Source organism: Desmodus rotundus, chromosome 5 (genome assembly GCF_022682495.2).
Source record: "Desmodus rotundus isolate HL8 chromosome 5, HLdesRot8A.1, whole genome shotgun sequence".
Lineage (NCBI taxonomy): Eukaryota > Metazoa > Chordata > Mammalia > Chiroptera > Phyllostomidae > Desmodus > Desmodus rotundus.
Window position 1 is genome coordinate 151,787,982 of NC_071391.1, and position 12,884 is coordinate 151,800,865.

General features: G+C 41.1%; 1 protein-coding gene across 1 annotated transcript in view; it reads right to left on the minus strand.

Annotated features, from left to right (window-relative positions):
• BABAM2 (BRISC and BRCA1 A complex member 2) overlaps window positions 1-12,884 on the minus strand; it is a 335,445-nt gene that overhangs the window by 216,952 nt on the left and 105,609 nt on the right. The window contains exons 5-6 of the mRNA XM_024552599.4: window positions 10,923-11,117; window positions 1,503-1,577 (exon numbers count right to left, since the gene is read on the minus strand). Of these exons, the coding sequence (XP_024408367.3) occupies window positions 1,503-1,577; window positions 10,923-11,117 (270 nt within the window). The remainder of the gene's footprint in view (window positions 1-1,502; window positions 1,578-10,922; window positions 11,118-12,884) is intronic.

The following is a 12,884-nucleotide window of genomic DNA, read 5'->3' on the forward strand; positions in this document are numbered from 1 at the left end:
ACTTAGGGTCTTGAGCAAGTAAGTTGAACTTCTTTGGACTTCACTTTATTCTTAGGTCAATTAAGTAAATTCTCTAGGAAAAGATGAAAGAGGAGGGGCTTCAGAGTTGGGAGGGAGAGCCAGAGCAAAGTGACAGCACCGGGAATTCTCACAGCACTGGCAGGACAGGGAGGAGAGACGCTTGTTTCAGACCAACAGCACAGGCTGGGAAACAACATACAAAATAGCACGGCCTGGACAGGCAGGCTGTGGAAGTGACTGTTTGTTTCAAAAGGAACCATTATTTGTTTTAAGAGGAGATTAAAGTAGACTACTCTGGAAGTAATATTGCAGAGAGATTGGGCGTGGGAGGGAATGAGACCACGGAAATAAAATAGGAAGTTAATCCAGGGAAAAAGAAGTTAATACCACCTGCTTAATGAAATCTGAAGTGATTCTTCAAGCATTCATGGTCTTTCCAATTCCTCTTTCCAGCTTTATCTCTCATTACTCTCTTGCGAAAAAACCCCTTCTCTTCCAGACTAGATTATTATCTGCTCCCTAATTTCAGTTTGCCCACAGAGTCCCACTACTAATGACTAGAGTGAAATATATTTTTAAAAAGTGTTCCGTAATCTTTCGTATGGTCTACACTTCATATTCCACCAGACCACACTTCTAGTCATTGTCCAGATTAATATCTAGTATTATTTACTGACTACCGCAATATGCAGGAAACCCTGTACAAGGATTCTAGCTTCTCTCTAGACTGTTAGAAATACTTTTAACTCTTTCAACAACATCAAATTAGGAAGATAGACATTTTTCTTACATTAGATGAAAGGTACATAACCATGGTTGAAATATGGAACTGAGGGCGGTCACAACCAAAATCCACATCTCTGATGACCCTAGGCCGCTGTCTCAAGGGTACGTGTTCAGAACCTGCTCCCTGGTCCACTTAGTTTGTTTCCCACGTACCACAGCGTAGTCACACACCTTCCACCTTTCCTCCACAAAGCATCTGCAGATCCCTTCTCAAGCCACAGCTTGCCCGCATCACATTTTAAAGAATGCCAATTACACTGGCCTAACTCCACTCTCGATCTGCAGGACAGGCCAACTATGAAGGTGTCTGAGAACAACTGCTAATATAAATTAAAAAAATAAAATGCCCTTGGGCAATGCACAGTTAATGTGTAATCTGACTTAAAGACAATACACATTAGGCAATTTCTAACAGAGCCGTTCATCCCAAAAAGGTTATTAACTAAAGGTATTTTTTTCCAAAGTTTAATTTATATTCCTTTTATCTTATAAAAAGGTCATTTCAAAATTACTTTTAGGGCTACTATTTTAGCTCCTAGGTACCAAAGGAACTTAATGAATTTTCATGCAATTAATATTTTAATAGAATTCATCATTCGGACGAAAGCTGGTAAACCAACCATACAGATATTCAGAGTTAAATAATTTCTTAAAAGCTCATTTATATTCTCACATTGACAATTATATATTTTTACCTTGAGAAGGTATGTAGGAATATTACTGAAATCCACCGGCAACTTCAAAAGGAAACGAGCTGAAAATTCACCAGTCTGTACAAAGAAAGGCATAAAATAATATGATTATAACCAGAAATAGATTGTGACATGACAATTGTAGCCAAGACCACAAATTCAACCTGTTCAAAATGTAGGCATCTTCAGTTTGGGTAAAGCAACATAGAACAAGAAAAGAAGGATGAAAAAGTAGGGGAGGATCAGAAAAAGTATTAAATTACTAGCTACTAAACAGTACAAATTAGAATTCTTTAAGTCTGTATTATAAATGCAATAAAATTAAATGCAGCAGTACTACCTTTTGTTTTTTAACTATAAAAAGAATACCTTAATGTATGATTTAAAAAAAAATTCAAACAGTAGAGACGGACTTGCCTCTTTGACTCTTGTTTGTACTGAAGCATTCAGATCAGTTCACTAACACAGGGTGGGCAAAAGTAGGTTAATAATAATAATAAGTAATAGTACAGCAACTAATAAATAAATAATAATACAAGAATAAGCTGTTCCACATGCTCACAACTGCAAACCTGCTCTTGCCCACCCCTGTGTTTAGAACCCACAGGGTCATGGCCCGCACCACCGGCCTCCACCGTCTGTCTGTAAGTGCGCATGGAAGTCAAACCTCTACCCGGACAAAGCAGGACATCGGTGGGTACCCCAAATAAGATCTAATTCCCTGACAATCTGCTAACATTATCATCACCCCATATTTTTCAGTAATTTACCTATAAACCAGTATTCATAGGAAAAATGTACAGGGGCTCAGCAATTTAAAATGTTTAACTAAGCCCCGGGCAGTGTGGCTCAGGTGGTTGGAGAGTGGTCCTGTACACAGAAAGGTAGCAGGTTCGATTTCCGGTCAGGGCACAAACCTGAGTTGCAGATTTGATCCCTGGTTGGGGTGCGTATGGGGAGGCAAGTGATCAATGCTTCTCTTTCTCATCAATGTTTCTCTCTCTCTCTCACAAACACACACACACAAAGACACACACACATTCTCTCTCTCTCTCATTTCCCCTCGCCCCCAGAATCAATAAATATATCCTCAGGTAAGGATTAAAAACAATACAATTAAAATTTAAAAAATAAAACATTTAAGCTATAAATAACACCTTCTATTTTTTAAAAGAGAAACCTCATGTAAAAGAAAAAAGTTTCTCAATTTTTATGATGGGAAAGGCTAAGAAATCACATTTTTTTAAAATCTTGTCATGATCTAGAGGAGGGGTTTTACACTTGGGCCATGCAGACACCCAGGGGTTCCCAGGGAAGTCTTGCAAAGGCAACAAAAATGGGTGCTGAGCTCATGGGATCCTGGATCTTTCTAGCCTCTCTCATTGCAAGTCTGCAGCTCAGCTTGGGATTTGGGCATGCTGGGCTTCACTACGACAGGCTGTTCGGACAGAGAACTCCAGGGATAATCTAGAACTACTCTAAAGAGTGGTTCTCTATCCTTTTCATTCCGTGACTACTAAAGACCTCCCAATACCTCCACTCCCTTCCCCCCTCATAGAAACAGGTACCTCAAACTCCCCAAAACATATCTTTCAACACACAGTATGCATTCACAGGCTGTTTTATGGGTGAGTGGACGAACACACATAAGCGCGCACACACGCTTCTTACGTTGATTGCACAACATGCACCACTCTTTTCTACAGACACGCTGGCAACTGGCTTCAAGGTGCTGGCCCTAATGTTAAAACTCTGACCTAAAACCTTGAAAATGCAAACAGAAATATAAACCTTGAGTTCAGAGATCACAATGATAACTACGATCTGCCTAGTTGTTTGCTGTTTGTTTTACTGCTTACAACATCTTTTAACTCACATCAACCTCTGGCTAAGGACAGAGCACTTTTTCATCACCACAGGCCTAACCCGGGGACAGAAAAGACAGACTCAGAGAACTGAATGAACAGAATCAAAGCTGAGCAAGCCAGACAGAGTCACAGCGGGCACCACGCCACCAGGAATGCCAGTGGTGAGAAACAGGGCTCCCTCTCAGAGCCGAGCAGCTGGACTCAGTATGAAACAACAGTACACGCGGGCTCCTCAAAACCCAACATCTGAGAGAGTAGTTAGGAACCACTCAAGGGCACACAAACAACTCCTCATGGCGGATGGGTGGGAAGAGAAGGTCTTTGAAAGATCCTAATAAAATTCTTACCTTCTGTTGTAGTCCAAGATGACTAAAAAGGTGCGCTCCTAGAACTCTAGAACTAACGTACCCTGTTAAGTATGATTCCGTGGCCCTGAAAGAGTCTGTTTTTAAGTATATACAAGAGTCATACTTTAAAAGGAGTAAGTATAGGGGCAACATAAAAAGTACGGAGTTAACTAGGAGCTTATAAGAGGGGCATCTAGCCCAGTGAGAGTTTGGTGGCGGATGGTGGAAGAAGAACAGAAGTGTCTTCCTTATCTACTGACCAAAATAAACAAACAAACAGAATAGAACAGACTCACAGATATGGAGAACAGACTGACAGCTGTGAGTGGGGAGGAGTACTGAAGGACCAACCGGGTGAAAAGGGTGAAGAGATTAAGCAGAACAAAAACAAAACAGAACCTCATAGACACAGAAACAGTATGGTGGTGACTAGAGGGAAAGGGGGTTGCAGTAGGTGGAAACGGGTGCAGTGGGGGACGAGTGGTGGCAGAGGGAGACCTGTCGTGGGGAGATGAGCACACAATGCAGTATACGGATGATGCATTGCTACAGAATTGTGCACCTGAAGCCTACAGAATTTTAGTAACCAAAGTCACCCCAATAAAGTCAATAAAAATTAAAAAACAAAAAGTCTTCCTTTAGTTCTTTGTATGGTGCTATAGAGGAAGGAACACGCATAAAAGAATACACGTCCCAACAACTGTCCCCTTCTCTTTCTTCTTTACCCACTCACTCCCAACAGCAAGCACACATCATTTAAAAAGTCTTTCTTGACTTCATACTCCTCCTCAGGTCCCATGTCATTTCTCTGTTACACTCTGCAGAATGATGTCCTATAAAGAATTTGGCTGTATTTGAGGTCTACGCTTCCTCTTTGATTATTCTCTCTTGAACCCGCTCCAGTCAGCTTTTCCTCCCCACCACGCTGCCAGAACAGCTCGTCAGTGACTTCCCCATTGCCAAACCCAATGTCATCTCCCAGTCCTCACTTATTACATATTCTATCAGCAGCATTTCCACACAGCTAAGCACTCCTTCCCTGGAACATCCTTCACTTGGTTTCCAGGACCCCCTCTCTTGGTTCCTCCCTATTTTACCGGCCTTCCCTCTGTTTTCCCCAACCTCTGGACACTGGAGCGCACCAGGGCCTAATAACCTCAAGGCCTCACTCCTTTATCTATACTTCCTACTAGATCTCATCCAGGCTCACGATTTTATATACCACATAGTACATGCTAATGATTCCTAAATACTATATCTCCATCCCAGACCTCCTACTGATGCAAGTTTCGTTCTTCCAACTACCAGGACTAAAACCAAACTTGTTCTTCCTTGGATATTTATCCATTTTAGTAAAGAGCAATTCCATTCTTTCAGTCTCTCAGGCCAAAAACCTCAGAATCATCTTTGACTCCTGGAATCTTTCTCTCATTCCACATTCAAAGTGGCAGCAAATCCTGCTGACTCTCCCTTCAGTTTATATCACTTCTCACCACCTCCACAACCACCTGATCTGAGCCAGGATTGTTTCTACCGGTGGTAACTGCAACCACCCCTCACTGCCTCAGCCCTTGTTCACCTGCAGTTCAGTCCCATCACCACAGGCAAAGGGATACTTTCAACACATTAGTCAAATTATGACCCTCCTTTGCTCAAAACTCTCCAATGGCAGCAGGGCTGTCCAACCCAAGGCCCACAGGGCCGCATGCAGCACAGGATGCCTATGAATACGGCCTGACCCAAAGTCGTAAATTTACTTAAAACGTTTTTTTGCTCATCGGCTTTTGTTAGTGTTTGTGTATTTAATGTGTGGCCCAAGACAACTCTTCTTCCTCCAGTGTGGCCCAGAGATGCCAAAAGGCTGGACACCCCTGTTAGGGAGTTAGCTCCTTTATAGAATAATCTGACAACATAACAATTGAGGAAACGAGTGAAAGAGGCGAGGCAGCAACCCATAGGAAGTGGGGTAGAAAAACATCCCAGGCAAAAAGAGCAGCAAGTGTAAAAAAGGCCGATGATGTAAAACATGCCTGGATGTTCAAGAAAGAGCAAGGTCAGTGTTGCTGGAGCAAACAAGCACCGACGCTGATCTGAGGTCACCCAGAAGCTCTCTGCCCACAGTGTGAGCTATTTCCAAGCCCCTTGTCCCAAGCCCCAGGATGTGCACCAGTCATTCATAAAATTAGTGAACACTACAATGGTTACTACATCTACGTTGAACATGTGTTAAGTCATTCCTGTGGATGTTGAGACAGGTTTTTTAAAAAGTACCAAGGAATAAGAAGAGGTTGGTTGGTTAGGCAATAAGAAGTCAAACACAATTCATTTCTTATTCATTTTCAAATTCTAGAGGCAAACAACCTCTAAATCAATATGTGGTCATTTCTAACTACCAGTCTAAAATGTCAACCTCAAAACTTTGAGTCTCTTAGACACAATGATTCTTACATTTTTAAATAATAAAAAGAGTCAAATATGGGATTTAAAAATTAAAAGAATTCGCCCTAACCGCATGGCAGTTGGATGGAGAGGCGTTCTGTACACTTAAAGGTTGCAGGTTCGATGCCCGGTTAGGGTGCATATTCAAGGCAACAGATCGATGTTTCTCGTTTCTCTCCCTCCCTCCCTCTCTCCTTTCCTCTCTCTCTAAAAATTCAATGGAAACATGTCCTTGGGTGAGGATTTAAAAAAAAAATTAAAAGACCTCTTGTACATATAAGGTAATCAGAAAAATAATTGCATATTTAGCACTGGGAATCATCTGAACTGCTAGTTATTTTAGTTCACACGCTGAATTTTAGCTCTTTTGCCCTTTTTTAGTTTGTACAATATATTTTTATTCTACCAGCTATTTGAGAACAACATTCTTTTATAAATGCTCAGATGATCCTACTTTATTCCTTCTCAAAATGTTGATCCTAGAGTTAGTATAAATTTATATTTATTGGCAAAGACTGATTTATACTATACCACTAAATTTACAATAAATGAAACAACACTGAAAAAATTTGATTAGAAACCATAAAAAGTGCTTTATGATCTCCAACTTTCAAGCTTACCATACATTCTTATTTTGCCTTTGAGAGACTAGAGAAAATTTAGCACTTGTTTCTAATAGTACTGGAAATGTTAGAAACTTGACAAGAGCTCAGGGTGTAGTTCTACCTCGGATTTTCCTTGTGACCTGTAAGCTAATCTTCCTCTGTGACACTGAGTAAATGGTGACTTAAAACATATCTTACTGTAAAATATGAGCTATAAACATGACAGGAGGAGCAAAACCTAAGTAGAGAAATCCTGAGTTTTAGAACCTCAGACAAGACTTTTCCTGTGTTTTTTATATTTGAAGTTCCAACATTATTCAAGCAATTTATGATCACTCTGTTGTAACGTCAAAGACTGCTTCCATAGCAATCATTCCTGTGAGCTGAAAATGAGACATTTAGATGCAGCCAAGCAAACAGAATAATTTGATTTTTTTTTCTGTCAATACTTGGTCAAATCTTTTCTAGGATAGATGTTGAAAATTATCTGACCTATGACTGTCAAAATGTCAGCCATTCTGCCAACGGCCTTCATGGCAATTTCCCCAGCACTAGCGACAAATATATATGTCCTTCCTTTGTTCAAGTTATGGTACATTGGGAAGTAACTTAAACTAACATGACTCAGTTTGGGCAATTTATTAAATCTATGCTTTTCTTCTGGTAACAGCTGCTGTGTCATAGTTCTGTCCTCCTCGTGGAAGTAAAAGGTAGGCATCTTATCCAGAATGGATTCCAAACCCAGGCTGCTCTGGGAAGGGAAATTTTATTTTCTTTCTTAGAGCCTAGTCCCTGTCAACAAACAAGCTTTCATCTGAAGTCAACTGCTCTTACCACACAGATAGCTAGAAGCTAAGAAATACTCAAGAGTGACCATAATTTTAGCTGGGTGACAGCCTCATAGAAGTGACTCTTCAAACGGACTCTGACAACTAATAGTCGAAGTCTGGAGATTGTTCCTTGGCAAATGCATAATTATCTACTACATGCAAAAAGGAAAGCCAAAGTTAGGCTAATTAGAACACCACATACCTTACAAAAAGGTTTTCTAAGATACACTCTTTAATTATCCCCAAAACCCTGTTCAGTGGAGCTAATTCATTTATGCCTATTTTAGAAATGAGAAAACCAAGGCTTAGAATAGTCAAGAAACTGGCCTACAGTAATTGAGAGGGTAATAAAGAGTCAGAGCTCAAGCTCTGGCTCTAGATGTACTCACCCATTCATTACCATAGGTTGAGAGCCTAAAATGTCTCGGGCCCTACAGCAGCACCACAAATATAGGGAGTAAAATGGAAATGATGCGGTCAACATGAAGAAAGAGGAAAAAAAACAACAGTTAAGAATACTCTACCCAAGAAGGTTATCATTCAGAATTGAATATCCCAGACAGCAAAGCCAAAGAAGTCCATCACCACTATACTGGCATTACAAGAAATGTTAAAGAAAATTCTTTAAGTGGAAAAGAAAAGGCCAAAACTAGGAATAAGAAAACATATGAAAGAAAAAAAAATCTCACTAGTAAAGGCAAACATATATAAAAGTAGTAGACCAACCATTTGTAAAGCTAGTGTGAAAACAATTATAATGACTATACGTACATACCTATCAACAATTACTTTAAATGTAAATGGACTGAGTGCTCCATTCAAAAGATAGAGGGTTTGTGAATGAATTAAGAAAAACACAGGACCCTTACATACACTGCCCACGAGACTCCTTCAGATTGAAAGACACACACTGACTGAAAGTAAAGACATAGAAAAGATATTTCATGAAAATGGAAATTTAAAAAAAGCTGCGATAGCAACACTTAGAGACAAAATAGACTTTAAAACAAAGGCTACAACAAGAGACAAAGAAGGATCCAGAAATTCCACTTCTGGGTGCTTACCCAAAGAAAATAAAACACTAATTCAAAAAAATGCATACACCTCTATGTTCACTGTAGCATGATTTGTAATAGCCATAATATGGAAGCCGACAACCGAGGTGTCCGCTGACAGATGAACGCGGAGAAAAGGTGTTGTGCACATGTGCACACACGTGTGCATGTACACACGTGCACTGGCACCTTACTCTGCCAAGAAAAAGAACAAAATCTTGCCATTTGCAACAACAGGGATGGACTTAGAGGGTATTATACTAAGTAAAACAAGTCAGAGAAATACAAATACGGTATCATTTCACTTGTATCTGGAATCTAAAAACCTAAACAAATGAACATACAAAACACAAATAGACTCATAGCAGAGAACTGATAGTTGCCGAAGAGTTGGGCATGGAGGGGGGAGGTACTGGGGAATGGGCAAACTTGATGAGATGTCACTCCTAAGATTAGGGTAGAAAGGCTGTGACTTCTGGCTTGCTCACACACTCACTCTCTCCTGACTGATCTGATAAGGCCAGCTGCCATCTAGTGAGCTGCCCTGGGGAAAGGCCCTGTGAAGAGGCAAGAATTCAGGGCAGCCTGCAGCCAGCACGGAACTGACGCCCTCAGTTCAACACCCCACAATGAACTGCGTGGCACCACAACCACATGAATGACCTTAGAACGGACTCCTCCCCAGTTGAGTCCTGGGAGGACTGCAGCCCTGGCCAGTGCCTCAAGGGCAGCCTGGGAGAGACCCTGACACAGAGTCAATGTACACGGATAAGTGACAAACAAAAACTATGATAATAAATGTTGTTTTAAACCACTAATTTCTGGAATAATTATTTTATGCAGCAACGTATAACTGATACAAGTTAATCATATGGTATGTTAAAAAGAGATGCCAAAAATGTAGGGCAGGGTAAAGGTGGGGGCATGCCAGTTATAGTTTTAAAAAGGGGTGGTACAAAGACCCCTTTGTACCTTAAAAAGGGGTGCTGCGAGTGAAGTGTTTATAGCAGCATTATCCATAACAGTCACAGTGGAAGCCCAAATGCCCATCGACTGGTGAATGGATAAACAAAATGTGGTTACATCTATCCAACAGAGCATCAGCCACAAAAAGGAATGAGATACTGAGACAGGCTACAACATGGGTGAGCCTCACACACATCATGCTGAGTGAGAGAAGCCAGGCACAGAAGACCACATGTTGTATGACTGCGCTACAGGGAGTGTTCAGGAAGAGAAATCTGTGCAGCAGAGAGCATTGTCACCCAGGTCTGGAAATGGCAACGGGATGAACTGCAAATGGCAGGCGGGACCTTACTGGGTGATGAAATCATCCTAGAACTGGACTGTGGTGGTAGCTGTTCAACTCAGCGATTGTAGTAAAACTCATGGCATTGCACACTTACAACAGGTGAATTTAAGGGATGTAAATCATACCTCAAAAAAGTTGTTTTAAAAAACTAGGCATGTGAACACAGGCATTGCTGAGAATGTGAGTTATGAGTAAAAACTTTCAGGAGCAAAGGTATTAGGCATGCAAATACTTGGGGGAAATACGCCAGACAACAGGAAAGCTATTTATAAAACCTAGGGCACAAGCATCCCTGGGGTATCTGCAGCACAGCAAGGTGCACGTGGGCTAGGGCTGAATACTTTTAAATAGAAAGGTAGGAGATGACGCGAGAGAAGTAATGATGGATAAAGGAGGGTGGTGACAGAAATGACATGGAACATTTTATGCCACTGGCTTTTCCCATGAGAGTAAAAGAGAGGTACACGGAAGTTCTGGGCTGAGGAGTGATAGGGTCTGACTTGTATTTTAAAAGGATCACATAACACAAAGAAACTATAAAAAGAAATTATAAAAAGCTCCATATAGGCTAGCTACCTCCAGAGTTAGCCTCTCGTATCTGCCTGGGGTACTGAAGAAGGTCTACCTTGAAAAGGAGAAACTTGTCAGTGTCTCAAAATGTCGCCTCTAAGCCACCTGCATCAAAACCCGACTTCTGACTACGTGGGGCTGGGGATGTGAGACTCCAGATCTTACGAACCTCCCGGGTGATACCTTTGAGAAACACTCTGAGCCAGATAAACATTAAGGCCCCTCAAAGTGTAAGTTCCGAGAAAGTATGAAGGCAACCTGGACCGTGTTTAAGGAAATGGCTAGGGTTTATAAGTAGAAACTTAACTTACAAGTTTTTATAAGTAGACATCTGAACGGATTGTTTTATTTTATTATAGATAAAGTGGCTTTTCTCCCCATTCTCAAAAAATCTTACCCAGTTGTTTTTTTTCCCAGCATAAATTTCCATGTTCTCTCCATACTGTGGCTCTTCCAGTAATGTCTGGTATTCAAACATGAGACGGGAGCTCTCACGGAGACGGCTGCATTGAAATCGGTGATATTGTTGCACAAGTTCCTTCACCACAAGTAAGAGACATTCAGGATTTGAAGGATTCCAGGAAGCAAGGTTCTGTAAAAGCCATAAATAAAAGACCGGTTAAAAACAAGTGTTCATGCAAATCCACCATCACACTAGCATGTCAATATAGGGGGAAAGAAGGGTGACACTCTAAAGAGGGGCAGACTACTCTTAGTGACAAACTCAGCGCTGAAGTTAGGAGAGTCTTTCAAGCTTGCTGATTTCTCCTCCATTCTAAAAATCCTTGCAGAAAAGCAAGAGAAATTCCATCATGAGTAGCCAGAAACAGTAAAGTATAAAGCAGGGTAGTAATAAACAAGAAATCTAAATATCCTAGAAAAGCATAATTTTAGCTTTGGAAGACTTCATTTGTTTCTTATTCTTATAATTTAAATTTTTTTCCATCTGCTCCTAAATTCAGCATTATATGCTAATGTCATCAACTGGGATCCACGGACCATCTGCATCTGTAATACCAGATATAAATAAATGTTCTGTAAACACTACAGCCCCAAAGAAATATCAGCACAATGGTGATGGTTCAGCCTGGAAGAAACAGGAATGGAGTAGAGAAGAGAGAAAATACAATTAGGAAATGCAAGGCTCAGAGAAAAAGTGGAAGAAAATGGCTGTGAGAGTTTGTGACCAGGAAAGGAGCTGGGAATGAGGGAAGAGCTGGTGAGTATATACTCGTTTTTATGTGCACATTCATTCATTGGACAGTTACCAAGCACCTATGATGCATGTGCCACTGTTCTTGGCAGTGATGAGAACGAGCCAAAACCTTACTCTCAAGGTGTTTACATTTTAGGGGACCAAAATAAACAATAAACAAATAATTAAATATATTAGAGGGTGATGAATGCTACTCAGAAAAATGGAGCATGCATCCCAGAAGCCTAGTGAAGGAAGAACTGAAAGGAAAAAGAAGGGATCGGCTGTGTCAAATGGCACTGCCAAGTAAGACGAGGCCTGAGAATTGACTGCTGGGTCCGGTGACATGCAGGTTAATTGTGTCCTCAACAAGTGCAATTTGTTGACATAAAGCCTGATTGTCAAGGGTTTAGAAGAGAATGGGCAGAAAGGAATAGCAGATAGCTACACTGACGATTCAATCTGGTAACTAGAGGGGGAAGTGGGGTCAAGGGGAAGTGTTGCTCAGATATCTGAAGCCCAATGGAATGTCAATGTAGAGAGGGATAAACACGATGATGTGAGGCAGGGGGGTGGGGGGCGGGGTGGGGGGCAATACCCAGAGAGAAGATAACAAATAGGCAGTTAGAAGTGGGATCTCACAGAGGCTTGGCCTGAGAAATGAGCAGGGAGTCCATCCAAAGGCACAAGAGGAAAGTAAAATTAAATGAGAGTGAACACGGGCGGGGCAGTCCACGTGGTGAGAGGAGCTTGCGGTGGTTCCCTCCTGAGAGCTCGTGCGTTCTCCTCCAAGTAGGAAGGAAGGGCATCAGCTGACAGCAAGGAAGAAGAAACGGATATTGGAAGTCTGAGAAGTCTGAAACAGTCATTTAGAAAAATAAATGGACTGAGGAAATGAAGGAGGAATTCCTCGCAGCACTAAAAGCTCCTCTGAGGTTGGAGGTATGACTATTAAGTGAGACTAATTAGCATAAATTCCACTGTCTGGGTGCAGTGTGGAGTGGGAGGAATTTGAATTTAACGAAAGTTGGGATTTTGCCAGACAAGTACAATAGATAGAAAGAGGGGTTAAGAAATCTTAGAAAGTTTACAAAACGATTATAATTATAAACCATTACTTTAAGCCAGGGAAAAGCCACGCTCATAAGGGAAGTGAGCGTTAGT